The sequence below is a fragment of the Triticum dicoccoides genome, chromosome 6B (genome assembly GCF_002162155.2).
Source record: "Triticum dicoccoides isolate Atlit2015 ecotype Zavitan chromosome 6B, WEW_v2.0, whole genome shotgun sequence".
Classification (NCBI taxonomy): domain Eukaryota; kingdom Viridiplantae; phylum Streptophyta; class Magnoliopsida; order Poales; family Poaceae; genus Triticum; species Triticum dicoccoides.
The window spans coordinates 153,697,749-153,725,611 of record NC_041391.1 but is presented as its reverse complement, the minus strand read 5'-3'; the positions used below and the strand labels follow the sequence as shown (position 1 = coordinate 153,725,611).

Genomic DNA, 27,863 nt, shown 5'->3' with positions numbered 1-27,863 from the left:
TTTGCATAATTTGACTAACTTTATATTAAAAAATATCAACATTCATAATATGAAATCAACATTTTCAGATGCACCATAAAATGTATTTTCATATTATATAGTTTAAGTATTGTAGATGTTCATATTTTTTAATATAAATTTGGTCAAACTTTGTGTAGTTTGACTCTGATCAAAACTTATACGCGGAGTAAAAAGAAACAGCGGGAGTACTATAATAGCGAAATGTGTCTCGATACGCTAAACCACTAGCTATCAATCTTTGCTTCCAGCCGGTAAAGCCAAAGCAAGAGAGACCTTGGATATTGCCTATGAATGGGATGGGGGTGTGAATAGGCATTTTAATTTATTCTTGTCACAATTTAGGCCTAATTTAATTGCAGAATATAACTAGACGTTTTTTCTTTCACAAGTTCAAAGCCTAAATCGACTAGGGTCAACTAGTTGTGCCAACAAGACAAGATATGCAAAGCTAAAGAAATTCTATGAAGACAAGCAAATAATGCAATTTCTTTCCGAGATAATTGCACAAGTACCATCGCAAAAAAGAAATAAAAACTTGCACAAGTAATAATATATGGATTGCAAAAAGATACGATAAGAAAAAAAAGACACAAAACAATGTTTGTTATGGAAGTCCGTACACCCACCGATATATCTTACTCTCCAAATTGAGCTCTTCACTCGTGATCCTCACGCTGCGAGGTCCCCACGCATTGTAACAAGCCGTTTCCGTCCCGTCACTAGTCCATACCCATCCGCGGTAACAAGTTTTCTTTTTCTCAGCACGTCTATGTGTCAAAGTCATCAGTGAGGACCTAAGTTTCTGCCCGCCAGTGGTGTTTACACCAGCGACTGTGTCCGATCATCTATCGCCCAGTCTCCGATCACCGATGCTTGTCTGCGTAACGGTGATACTGCAGCAATATTTCCTAGTAAAGTTGACATGTCGATACTCTCTCCGGTCCTTTTTACTCCGCGTATTAGATTTATGTCAAGTCAAATTTTATAAAATTTGACCAAATTTATATTAAAAAAATGAACAGCTACAATATCAAATATATATACTATGAAACTACATTTTATAATGAATATAAAAATATTAATTTGACATAGTAAATGTTGATGCTTTTTTCTATAAATTTGGTCAAAGTAGAGATACATTGACTTCAGACAAAACTTGTATGCAGACTAAGAAAGACTGGAGGGAGTACTGTAATGTAAAGTTTAGTTGCATGGAGAAGTAGCCAAGAACTAGCGGTGTGGTGGATTCCGACCCTTGCCGGAGAGAGGGCTTCGTATTTTAGATGTTCCTTTGAGTTTTGTTAGGATTTGTGTCATGCTCAAAAAGAAGAGACAACAGCGACTCCCTGAAGATGAAATAAGGTTCTTCCTACCTAGCACCCGTCCTAGTGATGCGTCCAGCATCGTCGGTGGGTGTCGTGGAAATATCACGTCAGATGTCCTCGTGTAAGGACTTAGTCGTGGAGCCATCGCGACGGGTTAGCTTAAAGGGGTTAAATCGGACTAAGGACACGAGGGATTTTATACTAGTTCGGCCCCTTCGATGAAGGTGAAAGCCTACGTCTAGTTGTGATGGGATTATTGGGGTCTCGCTAACCAGGGGGCTAAACAAGCTATGTCTGGCTACCGAGTTGTGTTTCTTGTCCTTGAACCGCCGCCGGGTCGTCCCCTTATATACACGGGTTGACTCCCGGCCGGTCTACAGAGTCCCGAGGCCGACTCATACAAGTGTTCGGCTCGGTCTCTCCTTTCCTCATCTTACAACACAAGTTACATGACTATGGCGGTTTACCACTATGGGCCCTAATCCGCCCTTGGGCTCCGGGCCTCTAAGCTTCATAGTAAAGCGCCATCTCCTGAGTCTTCGTGAGGCTTCAATATACTTGAGAGTGAACCCGCCCCTCCTGGGCGGTTTACACTCAGTAGTTATATCCCCAACATTAGGCCCCAGATTGGTTTGAACTTGTTCATGTCAATCTTCAGCACTTTAGAAAAATCATGTGAACATCTTTCATCATTTCTTGTAAACCGCCATGATGTCTTCCTTGAGATCTTGTTAAACCGCCGTGACGTCATCCTATGGACACAACAACAGATCATCATGACGTCATCTCTATAAAAAACGAATAAAAAGATTCCTCTTATTAATGCCATCCCAGAAATCGAGGCGACAGCTATGCCACTCGCCGCTTTTGACTCCTTGATTTTCGCGCCGGTCTTTATTCATTTTCCTTATAAATAGACCCCGGGGCCCTTTCTTTTCTTCCCCTTCCGTACTTCTTCTTCTTCTTCGCGACGGCTCAGCTCTGAAGCTCCGCCGCCGCCCTCGACCTTCGAACGCTGCATCAACAGAGGCCGCTGCATCAACCTGGTTGTACCAGAGACCTTCGGCGTTCCTCCGCTGTCCTGCGCATCCGGTAAACCTTCTCCCTCATAACCCTAGATCTATCTCTTAGGGCTCCTGTTTTCATCTGCGTTTCATAGGTGCTCATCCCTAGTCTCTTCGTATTCACTTCTGCCATAGCTTTTTGGACTCAACTGTAGCATATATCCCGTGCGGTAGTTGCTCCGCATCCAATTTAGTACTTAGTAGGTCTTCCTCTTTGTATAGACTCTCTTGATAGAACGCATGAACTTTTCTGCTCTGCTTAACACCCTTATACGGGCGGTTTAACTTTTGATGACCAATCCGCTATATACCATTAGCCCTCTCTTAAACCGCCAACCGATCTTAATCAGCAACTTGCCAGTTTAACAGTGAAAAATACACTTAAACCGCTTAAATTGTAAACCAGCATTTATTTTTCTTTTCAGCTATTTCCTCCGGAATGGCCAAACAATTCTCTGCCTGTAATTGGGTTCCATCCAAGATCACGGAAACTCAAATCAATGGATATGTCACCACTGGCGCTTTAGCCTCCAAAAGGGTCCTTCATTGGCGTGTTCCGGATTTTGAATGCTCTCCTGAGCCTCAAGATGGAGAAGTGACTGTTTTGTTGCAACACTTAGATCGGGGATTCAGCCCGCCCGGATCAAAAAAATTCCGGAATGTCCTCGCAAGCTTCCAGCTCCATCCACAAGACATTGGACCGAACTCCGTGTCCAATATATGCAACTTTCAAGTCTTCTGCGAAGTTTACCTCCAAGAAGAGCCATCTGTGGAGTTGTTCCGGGATTTCTTCCACTTGAAGTTATCTACAACGCCAGCAGAGATAGAAGAGGTGAAGCGGTCCGCTGCCAGAGCTGGCGCTTTGTTAGCACTGACCCGAGCCAAGGCATGGATAGCTGACCTTGATCCGGTCGATATCGCCAAGGGCTTTCCTAGTGAATAGGAAAATGGGGCAGTGTTTGACAATGATACCCTCAAACGTGTGACAAGAGAGATGCGTCCTCTGGCGAGTCAACTGGCAGAAGAAGCAAACTTGACAGTTCACCGGTCCTTCTATGATGCTGACAACAAACGGGTTGAGGCTGTCATTCCGGAAGTGCAAAATCTTATTCCGCCAATCCGTAAGCATACTTACGCCCCTGATGTTGATCCGACTGATCTTATAAGTGAAGAGGCTGTCTTTCAGGCCTTAACCCGGATTGACTGGACCACCGCTGATTTCCAACCCTTGGAGGAGGATGAGGAGGTTGAACCGACGCCAGATGATTCATCTACCTCACGTCAACATGGTGATGATGTTTGATCCGGCAATCCGGTTGATTTTGCACAAAAACTATTCCATATTTTGGGCTGCTTAAGTGCCTTGTAATAGGGTAGCAAAAATACTTTGATCTGTTGCCATCGTGCAGTGGGAAATACTTTATGTGATTCGTCATTAAAATTTCAATGTTGGCTCATATATCATAAGATGCAATCCCTATGTCTGCATAAAAGAAGTGTCCTGGCGTTTTACCGCTAGACGGGTCATAATGCCCAAAACAAAGCCTGATTGATAATCAAACTTGACGAAATATGAAATAACTCATACCTGTGATGTGATATCACGTTAGTTGGTTTACCAACTTTTGACTGTAATAAGAGTGAAGACCCAAATCTTGAAGCTTTTGTACAACTTCACCTTGTACTGATGGTGTATAAGAAGTCATGCCAGGCTACGATGAACACCAGATGATCAAAAACTGGCGACAAGTAGTCAAAGCCAGGCCAGGTTAATAAACTCCGATTTAATAAGGTTCGTCAACTTTTAGTTGAGACCCAAGCCGGGTTAACAAACACCGGGTTAAAATGATGACTTGAAAAGCCATACTAGATCGAAGATGCCGGTTTAACACAAAATTCAGCAAAAAGAAACAAGTGCAAACAAGACCGTGTAGTCGAGGCTTTTCAAGGGCTGCCAGGCCCAAATTCGAGGCTTTTCATGGGCTGCCAGGCCGCTGAGTTAAACCATTTGACAAAGCCTTTTAAGATGGCCCTCCAACTAACCAGTCACCGTTTTAACTTTGACAAGTGCAGGGTCTCAATGAGAGTAACTGTCAAACGTTCGGAGGGTCGTGCCAGGATGACCTGGATAGGAGTGGCTTACTTGATGAAGGCAGGTTAACGCGGGGTTTTAGGTAAATATACCAGGCTTCCAAACCGTGGGGCGATACCCAGCTACAAGGGTCCATTCAAACTCCTGAGTATTTGACACAAGGAGCCCCCAAGTAACATGATGAGTTGTGCTCATTAGGTGCCTGTGTTTGAGCTGTGCATAGCATCCAGACTCTCTTTGGCTCTTCGGGTGTGAAGCTCCCGAGCTGTATTGTGGCATAATAGCCGGTTTAATAGGTAGTACTCCGCTTTGACAGCTGAAGCCCCCATGCAACTCAAAGATATTTTGAGAGAAAAAAACAGCAAAGGCACTGCTTACAGCAAGGATGCTAGTTTATTTTATTGATCATAATATATACATTGTCAAAATATGTACATAAGAAAAGCCTACGGCTCAAGTATAGTAAGGCCGTAGGAGAGCTATGTTCCACGGCCGCCGGGTCTCCTCCTCAGAAGTACGTGAGTTGTCTCGAACGTCAATGAGGTAGTATGATCCGTTGTGTAGATTTTTGCTGACCACAAAGGGTCCTTCCCAAGGTAGGGATAACTTGTGCATGTCGGTCTGATCCTGGATGAGACGGAGCACCAAATCGCCTTCTTGAAAGGTTCTTGTTCTAACCCGACGGCTATGATAACGCCGCAAGTCTTGCTGGTAAACCGCCGAACGGGCTAAAGTCATATCTCGTTTCTCATCCAACAGGTCCAACGCCTTCTGGCGTGCTTGCTCATTGTCCGCTTCAACATAATTAGCAACCCGGGGTGAATCGTGACGAATATCACTTGGTAAGACCGCCTTTGCCCCGTACACCATGAAGAAAGGCGTGTAACCCGTCGATCGGTTGGGAGTGGTGTTGATGCTCCATAACACAGAAGGTAATTCTTCCACCCAACAACCCGGCGTCCGTTTTAAAGGAACCATAAGCCGGGGTTTAATACCCTTAAAGATTTCTTGATTAGCTCTTTCTGCTTGACCATTGGTCTGGGGGTGCGCCACAAATGCTAAGTCAAGCCGGATGTGTTCTCTCTGACAAAAATCTTCCATCTCACCTTTAGAGAGGTTCGTGCCATTATCCGTGATGATGTTGTGTGGAAAACCAAAGCGGAAGATAATTTTTTTGAGAAATTGAACCGCCGTAGCCGCATCACACTTGCTGACAGGCTCCGCTTCAACCCACTTGGTAAATTTGTCAACCGCCACCAGCAGGTGAGTCTTCTTATCCTTGGAGCGTTTAAAAGGTCCCACCATGTCAAGCCCCCATGTGGCAAACGGCCAAGTGATGTAAATGATCCGTAATTCTTGAGCCGGAACATGAGCCCTGCGTGAAAACTTTTGACAAGCATCACACCACTTTACCAGATCCTCCGCATCAGCATGAGCTGTCAACCAGTAAAACCCATGATGGAAAGCCTTTGCAACCAAGGACTTTGAACCGGCATGATGACCACAATCCCCTTCATGAATTTCCCTTAGGATTTCTTGGCCTTTTTCAGGGAAACACAACGCTGAAATACGCCTGAAACGCTGCAGCGGTATAACTCATCATTGTGAATAACCATGGATTTGGACCGCCGAACAATCTGCCGAGCCAGGACTTCATCATCTGGTAACTCGCCCCGGTTCATATACGCCAGATACGGAACTGTCCAATCCGGCACAACGTGCAAGGCGGCCACTAACTGAGCCTCCGGATCAGGAACAACCAAATCCTCCTCTGTAGGCAGCTTAACAGCGGGTTATGCAAGATATCTAGAAAGGTATTGGGAGGCACCGGTTTACGCTGAGATCCAAGCCGGCTCAATGCATCTGCTGCTTCGTTTTTGCGCCGGTCGATATGCTCAACCTGATACCCTTTGAAGTAACCCACCACAATATCCACCTCACGTCTGTAAGCCGCCATGAGTGGATCCTTAGAATCCCAAGTACCAGAAACTTGCTGAGCCACCAGATCAGAGTCTCCAAAGCATCACACCCGGCTTAAGTTCATCTCCTTGGCCACACGGAGTCCATGAAGCAGAGCCTCATACTCAGCTGCATTGTTAGTACAGGGGAACATTAAACGAAGGACATAACGAATCTTATCACCTCGAGGGGAAAATAAGAACAACACCAGCCCCCGAGCCCTCCAATTGCCTGGACCCATCAAAGTGAATAGTCCAGTATGTATTATCCGGTTTGTCCTCCGGCGCCTGCAACTCAGTCTAATCGTTGATAAATCCACAAGTGCCTGAGATTTTATAGCTGTTCGAGGCACATACTTTAGACCATGTGGGCCAAGCTCAATTGCCCATTTTGCAACCCGGCTAGTTGCCTCCCTGTTCTGAATTATATCACCCAATGGAGTTGAACTGACCACTGTAATGGGATGGCCTTGGAAATATTGCTTGAGCTTCCGGCTTGCCATAAAAACCCCATATACAAGTTTCTGCCAATGCGGAAATCGCTGCTTTGACTCAATAAGAACCTCACTGATATAGTAAACCGGCCGTTGAACCGGGCACTCCTTACCAGCCTCTTTGCGCTCCACCATGATTGCCACACTGACGGCACGGGCATTAGCAGCCACGTACAACAATAGGGGCTCCCTGTCAACCAGAGCAGCAAGGACTGGCGGTTCAGCCAACTGCCGCTTCAAGTCTTCAAACGCCGCATTAGCCGCATCACTCCAGACAAAGGTGTATGTTTTCTTCAGCATCTGATATAAAGGGATCGCCTTCTCTCCCAAACGGCTGATAAACCGGCTTAGTGCGGCAATCCGACCCGCTAGACGCTGAACATCATTGATGCACGCCGGTTTAGCCAAAGATGTAATCGCTTTGATCTTCTCCGGATTAGCCTCAATACCCCTGTTAGACACCAGAAAGCCTAGAAGCTTGCCTGCCGGAACACCAAAGACACACTTATCCGGATTGAGCATCATCTTGTAAACTCGCAGATTGTCAAAGGTCTCCTTGAGATCATCTATCAATGTCTCCTTCTTCCTGTACTTCACCATAATGTCATCAACATAGGCATGAACATTGCGCCCAATCTGAGTGTGAAGATAATTCTGCACACAACGCTGATAAGTTGATTGGACACTCTTGAGCCCAAAGGGCATAGAAACATAGCAAAAGGCTCCAAAAGAAGTGATGAAGGCGATCTTCTCCTGGTCCTTAACTGCCATTTTGATCTGATGATAGCCTGAGTAAGCATCCAAGAAACTCAAACGCTCACATCCCGCCGTCGCATCAATGATCTGGTCAATACGCGGGAGAGCAAAAGGATCGGCCGGACAAGCCTTGTTCAAATCGGTGTAATCCACACACATGCACCAAGTGTCGTTTTTCTTAAGAACAAGCACCGGATTAGCCAACCACTCAGGGTGAAACACTTCAACGATAAACCCAGCAGCCAACAACCGGGCTACCTCTTCACCAATTGCCTTGCGTCTTTCCTCGTTAAAGCAACGAAGAAATTGCTTGACCGGTTTAAACTTGGGATCAATATTGAGAGTGTGCTCAGCGAGTTCCCTCGGTACACCTGGCATGTCAGAAGGCTTCCATGCAAAAATGTCCCGGTTCTCACAGATGAATTCGATGAGCGCGCTTTCCTATTTCGGATCTAGATTTGTGCTGATGCTGAACTGCTTGGATGAATCGCCAGGAACAAAGTCAACAAGTTTGGTCTCATCAGCCGGTTTGAAATGCAGGGTTGGGTCGTGCTCAGTCGTGGGCTTCTTCAGAGGCGCCATGTCTGCCGGATCAACATTTTCCTTATAAAACTTCAACTCCTCTGTAGCACAAACCGACTCAGCATAGGCCGCATCACCTTCCTCGCAATCCAAAGCGATTTTACGACTTCCGTGAACCGTAATGGTCCCTTTATGACCCGGCATCTTGAGCTGCAAGTAAATATAACAAGGCCTCGCCATGAACTTTGTATAAGCCGGTCGCCCAAACAGTGCGTGGTACGGGCTCTGGATCCTCACCACCTCAAATGTTAATGTCTAATCGTGTTCATCACCAAACACAACTTCCAAAGCGATCTTGCCAACAGGATATGCCGATTTACCTGGTACCACACCATGGAAAACGGTATTGGACGGTTTAAGACTCTTGTCTGTCAACCCCATGCGACGGAAGGTTTCATAATAGAGAATGTTGATACTGCTCCCTCCATCCATGAGTACCTTGGTGAACTTATAACCTCCCACCTGAGGTGCCACCACCAACGCCAGGTGGCCCGTGTGGAGGTGTTTCCGATGGATCCGACCTTGGTGGATTTGCTCGGATCTGGCCGTATTTCGTCTATGTTCCTGTATCTTCAGGTTGGATACTTCTGATCCACGCTACTGTTCAATGGCGACGGTTGTTGTTCTGATGCGCTGGTCCCATAGGGCCTTAGCACAACGACTTCCCGATTGTCTACTATGCCCGGCGATGCGCCTTCGACTCGCTTCAGTGTTTGTAGTCGTCACTAGACGGTCTATGAATTTGGATGTAATTTTTATTATTTCTGGTTATACTGTCATGATGAAAGATGAATAGATCAGAAGTTTTCTCGGAAAAAACTAGGAAGACTGATTTCTCAGTTTACACGCGCATGAAAAATATTTATTCCTTTTGTACTAACCGGCCTCTCGCAATGCCAGTCGTGCAATTTCCTTCCTTTTGGCTTCTTTGATTAGTATAAATTTGTAAAACACAAGAATATAAAAATACAAAAAATAGCGGCATGCCATCTTCGATGCTACTACTCATCCGTTTAAAAATTATTGTCATGGTTTTAGTTCGCATGATATTTATGGGCGTAGAATTCTTCGCATGAGGTTCGAGTTGATGAAAATTTTCAAATACACCAAAATTCCCTTAGAAATCTGTTAAACCAAAAAGGCCCACAAATGGGGGTTGGTATTATTGCCCCTTTTCTGAAAAGAAGGGATAATTCCTGAAACACTAGAAAAAGGCACGAAATGGCCTCCCGAAAAGCCGCGAGCTGAGCTGAAGCGTAGATGAGCTCGGACGGAGCTCCCTCGGGTGCGATTCTCACTTCACTAAAAACGGAGTATAAAAAAGAACTCGAAGAGGAGAGAGAGAGAGAGAGAAGAAGCGTCTCGGTTTTAACTCCCGACAGGCAGCAGCACACACGACGCACCAACCAGCGACAGCAAAGCCCAGAGGCCTGCCTCAGCGGCAGCAAGCTCACAACACTCATCCCTCTCTCTCTCTCTCTAGCTCCCTTTCTCTCTCTCTAGTGGTAGGACTAGACGGGGTCCTTGGTCTCCGTGTTGCTGCTGCTTCTGGTCTAGCTTGTCGGGACGGAGGCGCCGCCGCCGCTCGCTGGGGCACGGCAGCTTTCTGGAAGAGCCCGGCCGGCGAGCCAGCCGGTGACCGGGACCCATACCGCGAAAAGGAGCGAAAAAGAAGAACTCGGCGCCGCGTGCGCTCCTCTGTGACTCATGCGCGGGAGCCTTCGAAGCTAGCTAGCTTCCGCGTGTGAGGAGGCGGCCATGGCGCAGTCGCCGGCGAGCTCCGCCGTCGCCGCGCCGGCTCCTTGCGAAGGTACTTGCTGCTTCTTTCTTGCTTTTCGCGCATTTCTCCGGCCCCTCCCCGCGCTTCGACGAGGCGGAGGTGGTACAGCTAGAAAAGGAAGGAGGGGTCTCTCCTTTTCTTGGTCGCTGACGCGGTGGTGGGCGCAGGGGAGCGGAAGGCGCCGGCGATCAACGGGGAGCTGTGGCACGCCTGCGCCGGCCCGCTGGTGTCGCTGCCGCCGGTGGGCAGCCTCGTCGTCTACTTCCCCCAAGGCCACAGCGAGCAGGTGAGTGAGTGAGACCTATCTACTGGCGAGTGCCATTTCCGCAGTGTTCGTTCTATGCTCCCACTGGTTCTGTTCTTGAAGAATGATTATCTCCCCTCCTTTTTTGCGCCTCTAGCCAACTAAATCGATTCCCTGCTCTATACTTCTTTTAGAGTAAGCATTTGTTTTTTATTTATGTTTTTTTTATGATTTAATCTACCATGGGAGAATCCTTTGAAGTTCAAGAGGGTTCCTAACATGGTCTTCTTAGGGCGAAAAAAGATGCTATCAAACATGTTGCATTTTCAGTAGTTGTGATTGGGGGACTATACTTGCTTGCTACTAATTGCTATCTCAAGCCAGTGGTATTCTTGGGTTATTGGAGGAGTGGTTGGGAGCTTTGGGCCTACTTGCTTCCTTTCCTTCTGTTGGCTTTTGGTGCCTTGTAGAGCATAGGAGTACTGTTTTCTTGTTATCAAGTTTGGTACATGCAACATCCATCGATGTATAGCTTTGCATTGCTTGCATTTATGGTCCTGATTTCTGTTGCACCTTCCACTGATTCTGCACTGGAAAAACAGCCTGCTTTCAGAAAGATTTTCAGCTGATATGCTACGGTGTTCTTGATAGATTCTGTAAAAGATCAATCCCTAATTCTGCAACTGTGCTCCCCTTTTAAAAAGTTCAGCAAGAAAAATAAGTTTTTTTTAATGTATGTGGGACATTCGGCTGTGTTGCCCATGATGATATGTGGGGGGAACACTTTAGCAGTGTACCTATGCATGCAGAGTTCATCTAAAAGGAGTTCACTCATGAGGCTGCACTTTCTGCACTTCAAAATTACTTTTCTCCTAATTTTTTAGGGAAGCCGCAGAAAGTTGGCGTATAAAAAGGGAAGCATGTTTGAATGCTTGTACTTCCTTAATCATTCCATGAGATAATTCATGTTTTACAACGGAAAGTTTTAGCAATGTATGATTGGTAGGATAACAGTGCATACGTGTACAGAAAACAGCTGGATTTGTTTTTGGAAAACCCTTGTCCAAAATACCTGGTACTTGGTTTAGCCGCCTGAATTTCTTACTTTTTGTATGGATGAAAACGCTGTGTTGCATCTTTATTCAATAATAATAGTCACTTCTCTTTATCTTTTTTTCTTTTCCGAGTGAACTTCTCTTTATCTTCAAATCAAAATAGAAAAAGGAACTTACTTGGACTTGGTATGTGTCTGGTTCAGGTTGCAGCTTCTATGCAAAAGGATGTCGAAGCACACGTGCCGAGCTACCCCAACCTTCCATCGAAGTTGATATGTCTTCTGCACAGCGTCACTTTGCAAGTAATCTAACAGACCACTGCCCCTACTGTTCGACAAACACGGCATGCCCGCTATTGCAAGCTCTGAAAGATGTTGTCTCTTGATTTTTTTTCAGGCAGACCCGGATACTGATGAGGTGTATGCACAGATGACTCTTCAGCCAGTGAATACAGTAAGCATCTGAATTCTGCAGGTTTTCCCCAAGAATTTCTCTGCATGTTTCCAATCCCTTAATCCTTGTGTTGCTCCTGATCATGTGTTTTTATCAGTATGCAAAAGAGGCGTTGCAGCTGTCAGAGCTTGCGCTGAGACAAGCGAGGCCACAGATGGAGTTCTTCTGCAAGACGCTCACCGCTAGCGATACGAGCACGCACGGAGGCTTCTCCGTGCCTCGCCGTGCCGCGGAGAAGATATTCCCTTCCCTGGTAAGCAGGCATCAGATTTCCAGGTCTTTTCCACGACAAAGCTCGTGTACCAGTATCATGGTGCCATCTTAATTTCGTTACTCTGTTCTGTAGGATTTCTCGTTGCAGCCTCCGTGCCAAGAGTTGCAGGCCAGGGATATACATGACAATGTGTGGACATTCCGTCATATATTTCGGGGTACAGAAAATGTAGTACAATTGAGGAGAGCTTCCTTCTGCTGCAATAACTGAGTACGATTCGAGTTTAACTAATATAATTGCGCTTGGTAATAACCAGGTCAGCCCAAAAGACATTTACTTACTACTGGTTGGAGCCTCTTTGTGAGTGGCAAGAAGCTATTTGCTGGTGATTCTGTCATATTTGTTAGGTAAATGCCCATGCTTCCGTCCATCTTCTTTAAGCATATATCGGTTCATCCTAGAGTTCCAATTTTAGCAGCAGATTATTTGAAATAGAGAACAGAACTGGAAATGTAAATGCCACATTTTCGTTTTATTTGCTACATTCCAGAGATGAAAAGCAGCAACTTCTACTGGGAATCAGGCGCGCTAACCGACAGCCCACGAACATATCGTCTTCGGTACTTTCAAGCGACAGTATGCACATAGGTGTCCTTGCCGCAGCTGCACATGCTTCTGCCAACACCAGCCCATTTACCATATTTTATAACCCTAGGTGAGCTTCTAAATCTGCGGTTTAGTTTCAATAACCATGCTAATTACCTAAAAGTTTCTACGTAGATTCAGTAGCTATCATGACTATGTTATGAACTGTGGACTTTCAGGGCCAGTCCTACTGAATTTGTTATCCCGTTTGCCAAATACCAGAAGGCAATGTACAGTAATCAGATCTCTTTAGGGATGCGCTTCCGCATGATGTGCGAGATGGAGGAACTAGGAACAAGACGGTATGTCAAGTTACCCATACAAACTCTTACCTCTGAAGCTCCAAATAGTGCTGACATATCTAATACTTTTCAGGTACATGGGTACGATAACTGGAATAAGTGATCTAGATCCAGTGAGATGGAAAAATTCCCAGTGGCGCAGCTTACAGGTTGGATTTACAAACGCCATCCTAATTGCAGCTCTTGCACTGTGTTATTCTTTCTGATTCACTGATTTGATTTTCTCTGATAGGTTGGGTGGGACGAGTCGGCTGCAGGAGAAAGAAGGAACAGAGTTTCAATATGGGAGATTGAACCGCTTGCTGCTCCTTTTTTCATATGTCCCCAGCCATTCTTCGGTGTGAAGCGCCCTAGGCAATTAGGTACGTCTGGTATAAGTATGACAAAGACTGTGAATTCTTGCAGTAAAAAAATGGTGAATTTCTTCAAATCACTATGTTAACTGCATGTATGGGGGTAAAGATCTTAATTGCAAAGATACATAAAGACTACTTGGTGGAGTGGTGATTGACTGCTTTTGGTACTTTTTATCTTCTTTTCTGGAAGAGAATATACTATGTTTCTTAGTCTTCCAGCACATAAAGTGCATCAAAAGAAGCATGTGAATATAGATTTTACCGTAGTTTATGTGCCATACAGATAACCTGTCTGCATATCTTAACATACCAACAGATAATCAAGTATGTTGTCTTGCAAACAGTAGATTGAACTGAAATGTGTCAGTAAATGGATGCCACTGTTCTTAAAATTGGAGAATGCTAACCATATTACCATATCATGTCTGATAATTTGCATGCTTCATGCTCTTCTAAATTTGAATTAACAGATGATGAGTCATTAGAGATGGAAAGTCTTTTGAAGAGAGCAATGCCTTGGCTTGGTGAGGAGGTATGCATAAAGGACCCTCAAACCCAGAGCGTTACAATGCCTGGCCTGAGTTTGGTTCAGTGGATGAACATGAACCGGCAGCAGAGCTCCTCATTAGCTAGCACAGCCATGCAGTCCGAGTACTACCGATCAGCGAGTAACCCTGCGATGCAAAATATTGGCGCTGCCGATCTTGCAAGGCAGTTATATATGCAGAACCATCTACTACAACAGAATAGCATGCAGTTTAATCCTCCCAAACTCCATCAGCAAATGAAACCTATTAATGATTTGTCAAATGCAGCACTTCCGTTGAATCAGCTAGGTGCCATCAGAAATCACCAAGATCAGAAGCAAGATCAGCAGAGGCAACAGCAGTCCAGTATCCAAGCAATTCCCCTAAGCCAGGCCCACCCTCAAACTAATAATGTCCAGGCACAAGTAATTCTCCAGAATCAGATGCAGCAACAACAGCAACAAAAACAACCGCCACCATCACCAACTCAAAACCAGCATGGGTCCAGTGGCCAGCACCTGCTTCAGTCTCATCAACTGCAGGACCAAAATTTGCAGATGCAGCAGCAACAACTTTTACTTCACCAACAGTTACAGCAGCAGCAGCAGCAGCAGCTAAATAAGTTGCCTGGGCAGCTAGCTAATCTGGCAAGTCAGCAAACACAATTGTCCGAGCAGGAACTCCACTTGCAGCTGTTACAGAAACTACAGCAGCAGTCACTGATGTCACAATCCGCAGTTACACTCTCAAGATTACCAATAATCCAAGAGCAGCAAAATTTTCTTGTAGACATGCAACAGCAGTTGTCGAATTCACATTCGCTTGCCCAGCAACAAGTGATGCCCCAACAGGACTGCAGAACTTCTTCATTGCAGACAACACAACTGCCACCGCCCATTCAGCAAGAGCAGCAACAGCAGAAGCCTTCACAGAAACAGGTTGCACCTACATATGTGTCAGAAGCTGCCTTTGCACAGATCTCTTCTACCAGTGTGATCCCCAAAACTGGTAACACCATGATAGTTCCGGGTGCTGCACAATCTGCTGTTACAGAAGAAATACCTTCTTGTTCGACATCCCCTTCCACAGCTAATGGCAACCATCTTGCGCAGCCAACCATTGGCAGGAATGATCATTGCAAAGTCAGCACAGAGAAGGTGCCACACTCTATTGCTCAGATGTCAATTCTGACCCCCATTGAAGCTGTATCAGTCACTCCAGTAACGACCAAGGAATTGCCAAAGTTAAACAATGGTGTTAAGTCAAGTGCGATCACCTCGAAATTACCAAATGTTGTGTCCGGCCTTCAAAATTTTATGAACAATGCACTGCCAACAGACAACCTGGAAACAGCTTCGTCAGCAACTTCATTATGGCCTTCACAAACAGATGGACTTCTGCATCAAGGTTTCGCCACTTCTAACTTCAACCAGCACCAGATGTTCAAAGATGAACTTCCTGATGTAGAAATTCAAGGTGTGGATCCAAGTAACAGTGCCCTCTTTGGGATGAACAATGATGGCCCATTAGGGTTTCCTATGGAAACAGAAGGCTTGTTGGAAAATGCACTTGATTCTGTGAAGTATCAGAATCATTTCTCAACTGATGATGAGAACAACTACCAGATGCAAAAGGATGCCCGTCAAGAGATATCAACCTCCATGGTTTCACAGTCATTTGGTCAATCAGATATGGCTTTTAATTCCATCGATTCTGCAATTAATGATGGTGCCTTAATGAACAGAAGTTCTTGGCCTCCTGCTGCTCCACCACAGAGGATGCGTACATTCACCAAGGTTTTCCTTTTTCTGTTATGTGCTTATCCTATTGAAAGTACGATTTTTAAGGCAGTATATGTCGTGTGGTGCCTATATTACCAAATAGTAGTAAAATGAAGCCCCTCCACTGAGATATTTTAAGAACATGACCATCTCAAAACTAAGTTATGATCCAGCAGCTAGTTATAAAATAATGTCATTGCAATTGCCTGTAAAAAAGTTTTAAAAAAGGAATGCACACAACAACAATTGTAGTTTAGCAAAGTTACAGTTTTTTACCAATATAATTTTTACATTCTGTATGTAATAATGTTTGAAATGGTGGTTGATGGTTCAGATAAGAACTGATTGCATGAGATATACTCCCTCCGTTCCAAAATAGATGACTCAACTTTATACTAACTTTAGTACAAAGTTGGGTCATCTATTTTGGAACGGAGGGAGTATGTTGTAAGACAACACTTCTATGTGTAGTGGATGAGATGGTCACACATAGGCACATAGAGCTTTAAAAGCTTGTTAAAGGGTTAGTTGGAAATCAGGGCCCTCGTATGGCCATGCTCATTATGGAGCCATATTCTCTTGAGAGTATGCTTTCTTTGTTGTATGCTTCCCCTTTTGTATCTTAGCTTAAACTGTGTCTTGTAGGTGTACAAGCGTGGAGCTGTAGGCCGGTCCATTGACATCGGTAGGTTCTCTGGATATGGAGAACTGAATCAAGCTTTGGCCCGCATGTTTGGTATAGAGGGGCAACTTGAAGACCGACAGAGAATCGGTTGGAAGCTAGTCTACACAGATCATGAGGATGACGTCCTACTTCTCGGCGATGACCCATGGGAGTAAGTCCATCTGCCTTTCTGCCTGTGTTTAACTGAATTTCTAAACTTCCCGGTCTGAACCAAATAAAGTTTGTCAAAAGGACACATGTAGAAATGTTTAGAAATGTGAAACAGGATCAATCCAGGACGCTGACATAACTGAAACATAAATAGGGGAGGAAAAAACTGGAATAGACTGCGTTTGGTGCCACTATCCTCTTTTCATACATCTAAGTTTGTGTTGATGCATATAGGATGTGCACATGAATGTTCACCGTGAGAGATTCTATCCATCGCTGCCCTAATTTTTTTCATGTGGATGATGCAGGGAGTTTGTGAATTGCGTGAAGTGCATTAGGATCCTGTCCCCTCAAGAAGTGCAGAAGATGAGTCTGGATGGTGATTTAGGGAGCAATGTTCTGCCCAACCAGGCTTGCAGCAGCTCAGATGGAGGGAATACTTGGAAGCCTCGTTACGAGCAGAACTCCGGGAACCCTTCCATTGGCCCCTATGACCAATTCGAATGACATGACTTAGAGGCGCATTCACATAGTTATCATGTTAACATCTTGGTTAGTTGTATTCACTATTTGTCTTCACCATTATGGATTCATGTGTACTACAGCAATCATCAAAGCTGCAAAAGAAATGCAGTGAAGAATGTAGTGTAGATGCGTCAGCTTATAGCTGTGAGGAAAAATGCTCCTCAGATTAGGTTTTATTTTGGATATATATGTAGTTTTATCAGTTGAAACGAGTCGTAGGGATGAGAACTGAAAACTTTCCCAGAGTTGTTAGAGACCTGAGACAGTTAGGCAGATCTGAAGATAGTATGTTCTTGGGAAGAACATTTGTACTGGACTATTGTTGGGTTGTGTGTAGCCCTTATTAAGGTCACCATCCCCAAATAGAAACTGCTAGGTTTACTAAAAAAATGAAACTGAGATAACAAGCCTCCATGTAGTTCTACTGTTTGGTCTTATCAAACACCCATATGAAATTTGGTTCTAAATCCGCCAAATGGACCTGTTGACCTTTCATGGCATACTGGAAATGTGATGAGTTTTGTTGATTATTGCCAGGACTACCTCTTACACATGTTTTTTGGAAGCACGACTTTCTCTACCCCTTATTTTGGCTGAATTTTATGACAGAACTTATTAACTGTTCATTGATCAAGAGGGATGAAGAGTGTGACTGATAGGTATATACCATAGGCAAAATTTTAACATGACAGCATATGGCAAAACAGGCAAAAGGGCTAGTACAACTTACGCAAAACAAATTCAAGTTTAATTTGTTTCACATGCAAATGTCTCAAGCAGCATTGACGGATCCAAAAAGCACAGAAAAGAACGTAGACTTGAACACCTCGAGTCTATGGTCGTCACAAGATATGAAAACTATTTATTTTTTTGCTAGGTTGATGGCAATCCGATGAATACCTTATTTACAATTCACATTAGAGCTGGTTGAACAAAGCACATACAATAAATTGGCGAATTAATCCTTCTGGAAGAATGATTGGCAAGCTTCAATCATGTGTCTCAGATTCAAGCTGTTCCAGTTCCTCCTTGAAATCTTGTGTCATTGTGAGATAGTCGTTCAGATGCACTTTCTTCCATTCCTACAGATACCACGTAGTATACGGGTCAGTGCTTGAATGGATACTACGGAAACATGCCCCGGAAATCCGAAGAGAGCAAGACATTGCCAAATAGCATATACCAGTGAGCAGCAAATAGTGGCATACTCAGAACTTCATTAAATCAAGCACGGTAAATTAGTGATGTTATTCTTCGTATCAGAATTCGTATCAGCTGAGCAAATGGAGACTGTTTAACAAATAGTAGCATTATACGTGTAATTTAATAACATATGTTGCAACAGCTTTGCTTTCTCATAGCATCATCAGATTGGTGCATGCGCTGAGTTAGATAGCGGCGGTGTTTGTCTGCCTTTCATTCATCATACAAAAAATGCTTAAGATTAGCATGAAGGGAAGTACTCACATCAAAATCCCATTCACCATAGAGGTCAGGATCATCCACATTCCCCCATATGTATGTATAGGCGATCATTGTGTCCGCTGAATCCTGCATAGCCAAAGTACTCAGTCCTGTTTCCGTGGAACAGTCTAGTGAAGAATTGTTCTCTAAGGTGCCATCCTTTCATGATAGAACAAAACCACTTGATAGCAGTAATATCTGCATGCCTTTAAAGACAAATACGAAAATCATGCTTTTCCCCCCTCCAAACAGAGGGCTCAATCATTAAAAAGGGTATCAGGATAACTGATTCCAACTGAACATTCTACTGAATTTTGCGGTTCGGCATGAATCCGGCTACCATCGACTGGAGCAGAGAACTAGGCCGGCGAATGGACTTACGGTCAGCGAGATACCAACAGTTTCCCTGACATACTGCTCATCCTCAAAGATGTCCAGCACATCGAGCTCCCTGTCAGTGATCCCCTTCCAAACCTGCAGCACAGACACAGGAACAGATTGTCACTCCTTCTGCACTTCAACCGTTCCATACTGACAGTACTCGCCATTTCTCACATCTTAACTCGCACCGGCCAACCTAAGAAAATTAACACCAAGCAAACGCGATGTGTGTGTGGGGGGGATTGCACGCACCTTCCCGGGGACTTTGCTGCCGTCGACGGGCAGGATCGCCGGGTAGACGCGGCCCCTGATGCTGAGCCTCTGGCTGCGACAAAAGCAACGTGAGAAGAGCGACAGGGGGGCGCAGAGGGAGAGGGATAACACAGGACGAACGCCGGGAGGAGTGGAGCGGAGGGCGCACGTACTGGTTGGGGAGGAGCGCGGGGGAGGACGGCGGGACGCGGCCGAGGAGGACGCGCACGACCTCCTCCGCCATCAGGGTGCCGTAGACGAACACGCTGTGGGCGGCCGCGGCGGCGGGAGCCGGCGGTGGAGGCGACGCCATGCGGGGAGAGTAGAGTAGCCGCCGGTGACAGCTGCAAAGAGGGGACGGGGAAACACAGGCCGGACGCTACACGAAGATGCGTATCTGGTACTGTATCAGCATTCGTGTGACATTGTTTTTTTCAGGGGTAAAATTGTGTTTTATTTAAGGTTGCTGACCATGGGTGTACAACCTCCGGATCGTGGGGATCTGTTCGAGTAAAGGCCAGTTCCAATGTATTGGTGTTACATGAGATGTTAAGCACATTGAAAATGTTAGCAACTAAGAGGATGCTTGGATACGTTTTAGTCTCATGACTAAAAGTAGTGGGACTAAAACTTGCTAGCCTCGCCCATGTTTGGATACAAATACTAAATAGATTAAAGTCGAGTTAATGAGCATTTATTATCCTCCAAACCCTCAAATCTATAACTCGCATGTGTTAAACGAGATGAGTTAAATGAGGAGAGAGAGGACTAATCCACATTTTAGTAGGGTTCCCCTGACTAAAAATTTTTAGTCTCAAGACTAGTTCTAGCCTCTCTTTAGTCAGGGGTGATTGGAACTTTAGCCTCTAAAAGAGACTAGTTTAAGTCAGACTAAAAATAGTCCCTTGTATCCAAGCATGCTCTAAAGCCCCCAATGCATAGGTGCTTAGGAGGTGTTTGTTTCCAGGAACTTTTTTGTGTAGGGACTAGAAAAAGTCCCTCTTAGAGACTTTTTACCAAACGGGAGGAACTTTTTAGGGACTAAACTAGGCATTTGGGACTAAATGAAGAAGACTCTCAAGGAGAGTCTTTTTTGAGATTTTTTGGGAATTTTCCAACAATGCCTCTCCATGCATTCATTGGCCCGCCACCCCATGGTGTTGTTTGATTGTTATTTTTCTATATATTAGGGGCAACATGGTCATTTAATAACCTCTAGGAAGGGACTAGGGACTTTTTAGTCTCTGGAAACAAACAGGGAGGGACTTTTTAGTTGGGACTAGAAAAACTCCTAGGACTTATGAACCAAACATGACCTTAATTTGTTGGTGCTAAGCATCCTTCATTTAATGATTTTGCAACTAAAGTTATTCATATATTGGTGGGATCCTTCCAATTTAAGTGTTTTCCCTAGGTTCTCGCGCTTGGCATTGTTTCTTTCTGGGTCATCACACTCATCTCTCTCCTTTTAATTACCTTGCCACATCAGATTTTTTGTCTATATGACAGCCTTAGCACCTATACAAGGTGGAGCATTGGAAGCCGAACAAATAATAACAGTACAAATAATGACAGTACAAATAATAACAAAGAACTCTCTTTATTTTTTTATGAGAAACTTTCAATTTATTCATTTTCAATTATGACAGTACAAATAATAACAAAGGTAATAACAATTACAACAATGTCCGTGGACCATCTAGCGACGACTATAAGCACTGAAGCGAGCCGAAGACGCGCCACCGTCATTGCTCCTCCCTCACCGAAGCTGGGCAAACCTTGTTGTTCTTTGATTCAAAAGGATTTCTAAAACACAGATATATTGAAAAAACAAAGTGATCAAATGTTTCAACGGTGTGAGGCCGGTGAAAGAGGCATAGAACAAGAGGCATCATACTCAACAACACTGAAGTGGCACCGGCATCATGAGCATTGAGTCTATCGAGGAGTAAGCACCAACTATTGCAAAAAGAAAAAGAGCAAATATCAAGCAAAGACATCATCGTGCCTTCACATCACAACGCATTATGCGTTTTCAATAATCTCCTTGAAAGAATTCAGAATTTATAGAGCCTACTCGATACCGATGGAGCCCTGGTGATAGTATATTGAACCACAACTAAGCTGCAGAGCTGCCTCGGGTAATAACTAAGGCCGAAATTAGTTGCATTAGTTGGCCAGTATGCAGAAGATAACATTGGACTGCCCTCATTGGCTGAAAAAGGCAAATATATCGTCTAGACTATATTCATGCCACTTATCTTGGGATGACAAGACATGTCCCTGGTTACTATGAACTAGTACTCTCTAAATGCATTCTGAAACTGAAGACACTTAATTTTTTTTATGGTTTCCAAAGGTAATATATTTTTATTTTTTTTATTTTTGCGGGGAGAGGCAATATATTTTTATTATGATTTCAATTTACAGTATGATTATAAAAGTTGCGAAAGTACACCTGAGATAAATGCCAGCTTGTTACTTGATTGATATGAACGCGCTGGATAATTTCAACCTATTTTATTTTATTTTTATTTAGGACAGTAAAATTGAGCCATTTTCCAGCCCTCCCATGTCTCATATGCGTTTCTGGCCATCTGTTTTCCTGATCTGGCCATCCAGGCCGTTAGATATTTTTTTGAGCAACTCCAGGCTGTTAGATTTTCTGTGCTGAACCGCATCTGCTAACTCGTGGGCGAAAAGCCCTGGAGGGGCGCTTTTTCCGAGGAAAATCTGAGCCCTCTGGTACAATGGGACTCTGTCCCTAGCCCATTTAGCTAGCTGGACTGGGAACTGCTCGGCCGATTGCTTTTTTACAGGAGCGTCGCTTGGTGGAGAGGCTGGCCAGGCGAGAGAGCTCCTATGTGCCACTCTTTGCGGCAGAATGCCGACCGGACTCTATAAAAAGAATGCCAGACGCGTGAAACAAGTGCAGCTAACCAGCTGATCTAGAGAGCTACCTAGTTTCTAACGCAGCACAACATATTAAGAACAAAACCGAGCGCACATCCGAACATTTCTAATATTTGTACGCGAACGTTATGTTTGACAAAAAAAAAGAAGGTCGTATGAAATATGTGAACATTTTTTAAAACTCCCAAATAAAATTTGAAATATGTGAACAAAATTTTGAAACGGGATCATTTTACGAAACTTTTCAAACACGAACATTTTTTTAAAAATGCGAACAAATTTTGAAATAGGAACATTTATTGAAACTCATGAACAAAAATTGGAAAAACAAACATTTTTCTTAATTTGCAAACAAATTTTGCAAAGTTGTGAGATTGTGAAAAAAAACATAAAAAAAGAAACAGAAACTAAAAAAAGTAACAAAAAAGGAAAAAAAGAGAAATAAAAAAAATAGAAAGCCAGGAACATTCTTTTTAAAGTCAGGAACAAAATTTGAAAATGAGAACATTTTTTGAACTTTGAACATTTTTTGAAAGCATGAACTTTTTTTCAAGTGAGGATTTTTTTTTGAAAATCAGAACATTTTGTGAAGTTTTGAACAATTTTTTGAAAGCATGAACAAAATTTGAAAAATGAGAACATTTTGTGAAGTTTTGAACAATTTTTTGTAAGCATGAACAAAATTTAAAAAATGAGAACATTTTGTGAAGATTTGAACAATTGTGAGCAACACAAATATTTTTTGAAAAATAAAATAAAATAACTTTTAAAACAGAAAAATGAAAAATGAAAAAAATGAAAAATAAAGAAAAAGAAATCAGAAAACAGAAAAAAGAAACATAAAAACGAAAAAAAGATAAAAAAGGAAAAACAAACGTTTCAGGAACCCCTAGAAGGTCCCAAAACCGGAGAAAACCGTCTGGGGACCAGCTAGAACGTTCCCAAAACCGGAAACTCTCAAGCATTTGATGGGCCGGCCCACCCCGAGCGCTTGTTCGCTCCGGCAATTTGCCGCAGCGAGCGGCAAATAGGAAAAACCGCCGGGCGAGGCAGGCGCCGGCAAAAGGGGGATCCAAATCCTGGGGGCGAGCTGGGCGAGGCCCAGGTTGCTGCAGGTGGAGAGCAGAGGCAAGTCGAGCGAGGCGACGCGAGTGATACGCCCCCTGCTTCTAACGCGGGCGTTCCTTTCTGTTTTCTTCGGCGCAAGCGCCCGTTTTGGGGGAAATTCTTGGGTACCCGATCTCCGATGGATAGCAGCCGGTTAATCCTGTTCCAGAATTACTTATTTGTTGATCTGATCTTCCAGCATGTTCCAGGGTAAATTGATCTATGTAGATTTCTGTCTAGGCAGATGATGTTGGAATTTGACCAGTAAATACATTTTTTTAACATGTGTGTACCATCTGCATGCGTCAAACCAGCACACGTAGATGCTACTACGTAACAGCCGTGAGTCAATTGACAGTGAATCTTTACTGGTTCCCTTTACATCGATTTTATCATTGTACGCTCTTGCAGTCCATTTTCTGTTTTCGAATGTAGACTTGAAACCAACTGAATGGGTCCAAAAAGGATTTTATAGGCCTTAGAAATCAATTAGTTCACTATCAATATCTACATGTTGGTCTAACTTTCTTGCATATTCTTTGAATAAATCTAGAAATGTCATATTTTGCTGAATTTGCTGATCGGTTCATTCTTTATCTCGTGGATCTTTCTGGCATGTGCTAGCTATGGAATGAAAGATCACTGACTCTTTTTTTTATTGAACACCACCTAATATTAATTAACCAGCCACACCAGTACACTCATTCGATACAATATTCACCACACAGGGCGGTACGTCATTTACAAGAATACCATCTAATCTATTGTGAAAGCTATACTTAGCGATTAAATGTGCCACCATATTGGCCGAACGGCTAATCTTTGACAATTGAAAATTGTTGATCAACTTCGAGAGGCTCAACGCTTTCATCTTGTGCAGTCCTTCGATGCAAGAGACGCTACAACAAAAGCGCAATCAGTCTCTAAAATTACAGGATTATGAAGAAAAATACCTATGAGACCGGCAATGCAAGCCCTAAGCTCCGCTTCCTCCATGCTTTGACATGCATCAATGAAATCCCACGACGAAACAATAACTTCTCCTTCCTCGTCCATGACCACCACCCCCACACTGGCTTCTCTAATGGACTCCACGAAGCTAGCATCGACATTAATCTTGAACCAACCTGCAGGAGGCGGGGACCAGCCACTACTCTTGATCATGTATGCCTATGTATTAAACTTTGCAAGTTGTGAGCAATTCTATGCACGAAAGTGTTATCTTGAAACATTTTTTTGGCTAGAAGCACAACCATATTCTCAAGACTTCATAAGTTGAATAGTTGATCATGTATGCATCATGCTCATATATAGTATGCTTTGTTGCAAATTATTGTCATTCTATCGTCAAAATAGATGGGCGCGGCACAGAGCGCCATCAGTGATCTAGTTTATTCATATAAGAGCTAAGCTACGACGTGATGCCATATTGTGCGACACCCGCTGTACATTCTATGTCGGCCCTACTTATGTCAAAACTGCGTGTGCACGGCTGCCAGAGGCAACTAGACGGCTGAAACCCATCTCACCTTGATTCTTCCTTCCAAACTAGAAATAGTGCACGCTAACATTTTAGAGAACTTACAACAGTTCAAACTGACAAAGTGCAAGTTGAAAGTTTAGCAAGTTTACAATTTCCAGGTAGCAGGATATAGGCCGCTGGAGCCCAATACATTGTTCAGTGCTGATATGGCAACAAAACCAACTGAAACATGGCATGCCCATATTGTAAACCGGGGCTGCACAAGATGAACATTGCTATATTGACTAGCAATTCACCAAGAACAACATTATGACTCTAGGTCATAGACCTTAATACTTGAATAAAAACCACTTATATATTATAAGATAAGTAAATATGTCTAGGTGTAACAAGTAAATGGATATTTTAAAGTGGCTCTAGTTTGAGCATCATACTTGATTACTCCTCATCATCATCATCCTTCGCCTCATAATTGTCTTTCCAGAACATTTGTAGTGTGAACTCGCCAGAAGTCACTTCAAATTCCTCGCATACATTCTCGTTGCCAAGTGTAAGCATCGCCATGGAAGACAATGTGGGCTCGTAGTTGGAAGCCATTGCCATTCCTCCGTGGACATCCTCGGCGCCGACTGCAAGCGTGCCTGGGGAAGGTGGTGGCGGCTCGTTTAGGTCCAGCTTCATCATGTCAATGTGCGGCTCACCGCCTTGGGGGCGCATGTTCTCAGGTGATGAGATGAGTTCGTTCACAGAGGGTGGATTATGAGATGAGTTTGTTCACAGATGAGTTCGTTCACCGACTGTACGCTTGCTTCCGCGCTTCCATGGACTCAACTTCCATCCGCTCCCCCAACGCACGCACTTGGCTAGCCTCCGCCTTCAGCAGTTGGAGCGCTATCTTAGTGGACAACAATATGACCCGTGCTCCTTGCATGTCGAGCAGCGCCATGGAGGACGGTGCGTATGAGAAGGGCCTCCCAACCGCAGCCGCGTTGCAGGCGGGGCAGACGAACACATCGCTGGGGGAGTGGATACATGAGAAGTGAACAATGGCCTTACGACAGACAATGCAGGGGACGATAGGCGCGTCCAGGGAGATGATAGGGTCGTCGTTGTCAGAAGACGAGTCATCATTGAGGAGTTGGAAGCAACAACAACAGTACAAGGAACGGTGGGAGAGCAGTAGGCAGGAACAGCAGAGGCGGCAGAGCACGCCTTGGTGGCGAGCGTACTGTAGGGGCCAGGTCCCGGTGCCAGAGGTGCAACCATCACCGGCACACCGCCTTGCTTCTGGTAGGAGCAAACTCAGGGGATTCATTGGTGGAGCCTGGGTGAAGAACACAAAACAACCAATATTAGTCAGTTATCAAGGTTTTTGGGGAGAGACCGACTCCATGACTAAGAAATTCACAAAATCTCCAATGGAAGAGTACCTGTGAGAATTCTTCTTCTTCGCCTTGTTGGAGATTGTTGCAAAATAGGTACCAATTTATGGAAAACTAACGATTAACTGCAATCTAAGCAACGGAGATGGTGATGGCGGCGAAAGAGGATGGAATACCAAAAAAGGTTGCAACTTTTGAAGATCTAGATCTACCTCTTTGGAGTCTTGTTAGCGGTGGAACGACGAGGCGATCGCGGTATCATCACCATGGATATAGAGGATGGACAAGTGGTGGTTAGGGCTAGGAAACACAGAGGATGGTGATGTCACCACCAAAGATAAATAGGGTAGGTGTGTGGGATGGGGTTGGAAGGTTCTGGTGCATAAGTTCTAGCCCTTCTGGCGGCCCACTGGGGAGGGGTGGCGTGGGGTGCATGTTTTATTGTTGGCACACATTCAAGTTTATGGTCATGGAGATGATTTCCAATATGTTGTAGATCTATACTGGATCTGGTGTTGGGAGTATTGTGACATTTCGATGGTGGGGAGGAGGGAGGGTAATTTATTTGGAACATTTAGGTATATTGTCACACTAAAGCATAGTAATACTAAAGAAACTCTCCATATTTAATCATAGAAATTCAATTTAATCTATCAAACATGCCAAATGTAGTACTTCAATCTTCATGCAAGCGTTTCACTTTCACCTATATCATGGTGTGATCAAGTATATTGTGCACATATCAATTGTTGCTCAAAGAAAGCGGGAAAAGCAACATTGTCTTGTGATAAACTTCGCTTGCTATGTTATCCCAACAGGATGATATACATAGAAGGTTAAAACTTTTGTACCTTTTGCCTTCTTAGTGTTAGATGAACAATTCAATTGGTTGAACTAACTTGATGTATAAATATCTCAAAATTATCATGACTACTAAACTTGTCAGTGGTTGTCCTTTGAAAATATCACTATAGAAAATGGCTTGGATGTAAAATGTTGAGCAATCAAACATGCTATCTGCAAGTGCAGTGTGGAAGCTTCTAATACTCTAATGCATGTTCGTTAAACAAACCCTTCCTGAAAACAATCCGATGAAAACAATATTCAAGATCACAAGTCAATGACTCAACATATTTTTAGTTAGCGATTACTTGAGCAAATAATCCAACCTTACTTTTATCATTTAGATTATTAATCTCCGAAAGACATCTGCTCATAGTGGAACTAGAGCATGGTGCACATTATGTAGAAAATATTAAAAAAATCATTTCCATAAAATATAGCAGGAATTTTGAATCATTTCACAAATCATGGATCTACAATTACTTTTATTCAAAATGAATATTTTCAATCCATCGTAATTAAGTACACTAGATTATATCGACATTGAACACTGACACAGGAACCATGAAAAATACAAACCCGACATTAAATGTTGTAACAAAGAACCAATTTATACCATATACAACTTATAATTTTTCAATGTAAACAAATGCATCATACTGATTAATATGTAACCTCTTCCTTTAAGTAACAATGAAATACAAGGGTAACCGCTTCCTTTAAGCAATTCTTGATCAAATATATGTTGTTTGTTGTTGTTCATAAAAAACAAACTTCAACCGGACAAATATAACATATGGACGCCATAACAAATTATGATGTATCATTAGTAAAGAGTAGTCCTTCTGGAACACCTCTTCCTTCACCTATCATTCTTGATCCTATTCATCATAAAAGAATGGCCACGATTAGTGCTAACAAAACTATCCCACAGAAAGAGAGAATATAGTAATAAGAGATCATCACTTGCATAGCCTACCAGTTCTGCCATCACTAAAGATGTGGTTGACCTATTGACCTACAACAACA

General features: G+C 43.6%; 2 protein-coding genes across 3 annotated transcripts; one reads left to right on the top strand and one right to left on the bottom strand.

Moving 5' to 3' along the window:
- Positions 1 to 9,656: 9,656 nt before the first annotated feature.
- LOC119321885 (auxin response factor 5-like) lies at positions 9,657 to 17,254 on the top strand. Of its 2 annotated transcripts, XM_037595401.1 has the most exons (14): positions 9,657 to 10,102; positions 10,240 to 10,358; positions 11,575 to 11,673; positions 11,768 to 11,824; positions 11,922 to 12,077; positions 12,171 to 12,255; positions 12,355 to 12,445; positions 12,589 to 12,753; positions 12,863 to 12,985; positions 13,059 to 13,134; positions 13,218 to 13,347; positions 13,812 to 15,664; positions 16,295 to 16,485; positions 16,793 to 17,254. In XM_037595401.1, exons 1-14 carry the CDS (start codon positions 10,051 to 10,053, stop codon positions 16,989 to 16,991), a joined length of 3,396 nt encoding a protein of 1,131 aa, XP_037451298.1. In that variant the 5' UTR covers positions 9,657 to 10,050; the 3' UTR covers positions 16,992 to 17,254. The 2 variants fall into 2 exon arrangements, with proteins under 2 accessions (XP_037451298.1, XP_037451299.1); XM_037595402.1 differs by lacking the exons at positions 9,657 to 10,102; positions 10,240 to 10,358; positions 11,575 to 11,673; positions 11,768 to 11,824 and adding an exon at positions 11,831 to 11,845.
- A 465-nt stretch (positions 17,255 to 17,719) lies between these two features.
- On the bottom strand, positions 17,720 to 19,516 carry LOC119321886 (AIG2-like protein D). Its single transcript, XM_037595403.1, has 5 exons — positions 19,280 to 19,516; positions 19,107 to 19,179; positions 18,855 to 18,947; positions 18,477 to 18,560; positions 17,720 to 18,091 (listed from the first exon to the last, which is right to left on the bottom strand). Exons 1-5 carry the CDS (start codon positions 19,417 to 19,419, stop codon positions 17,999 to 18,001), a joined length of 483 nt encoding a protein of 160 aa, XP_037451300.1. The 5' UTR covers positions 19,420 to 19,516; the 3' UTR covers positions 17,720 to 17,998.
- Positions 19,517 to 27,863: the final 8,347 nt, after the last annotated feature.

Excerpts from the sequence above, each read along its gene's own strand:
- LOC119321885 (XM_037595401.1), top strand. The coding sequence starts at position 10,051 with ATGGCGCAGTCGCCGGCGAGCTCCGCCGTCGCCGCGCCGGCTCCTTGC. Across the intron at positions 12,256-12,354 it reads ATTCCGTCATATATTTCGGG|GTCAGCCCAAAAGACATTTA; the intron begins GTACAGAAAATG and ends GGTAATAACCAG. Across the intron at positions 16,486-16,792 it reads CTCGGCGATGACCCATGGGA|GGAGTTTGTGAATTGCGTGA; the intron begins GTAAGTCCATCT and ends TGGATGATGCAG.
- LOC119321886 (XM_037595403.1), bottom strand. The coding sequence starts at position 19,419 with ATGGCGTCGCCTCCACCGCCGGCTCCCGCCGCCGCGGCCGCCCACAGC. Across the intron at positions 19,180-19,279 it reads CCCGCGCTCCTCCCCAACCA|CCAGAGGCTCAGCATCAGGG; the intron begins GTACGTGCGCCC and ends CTTTTGTCGCAG. Across the intron at positions 18,561-18,854 it reads CTGTTGGTATCTCGCTGACC|GATTCAGCGGACACAATGAT; the intron begins GTAAGTCCATTC and ends TTGGCTATGCAG.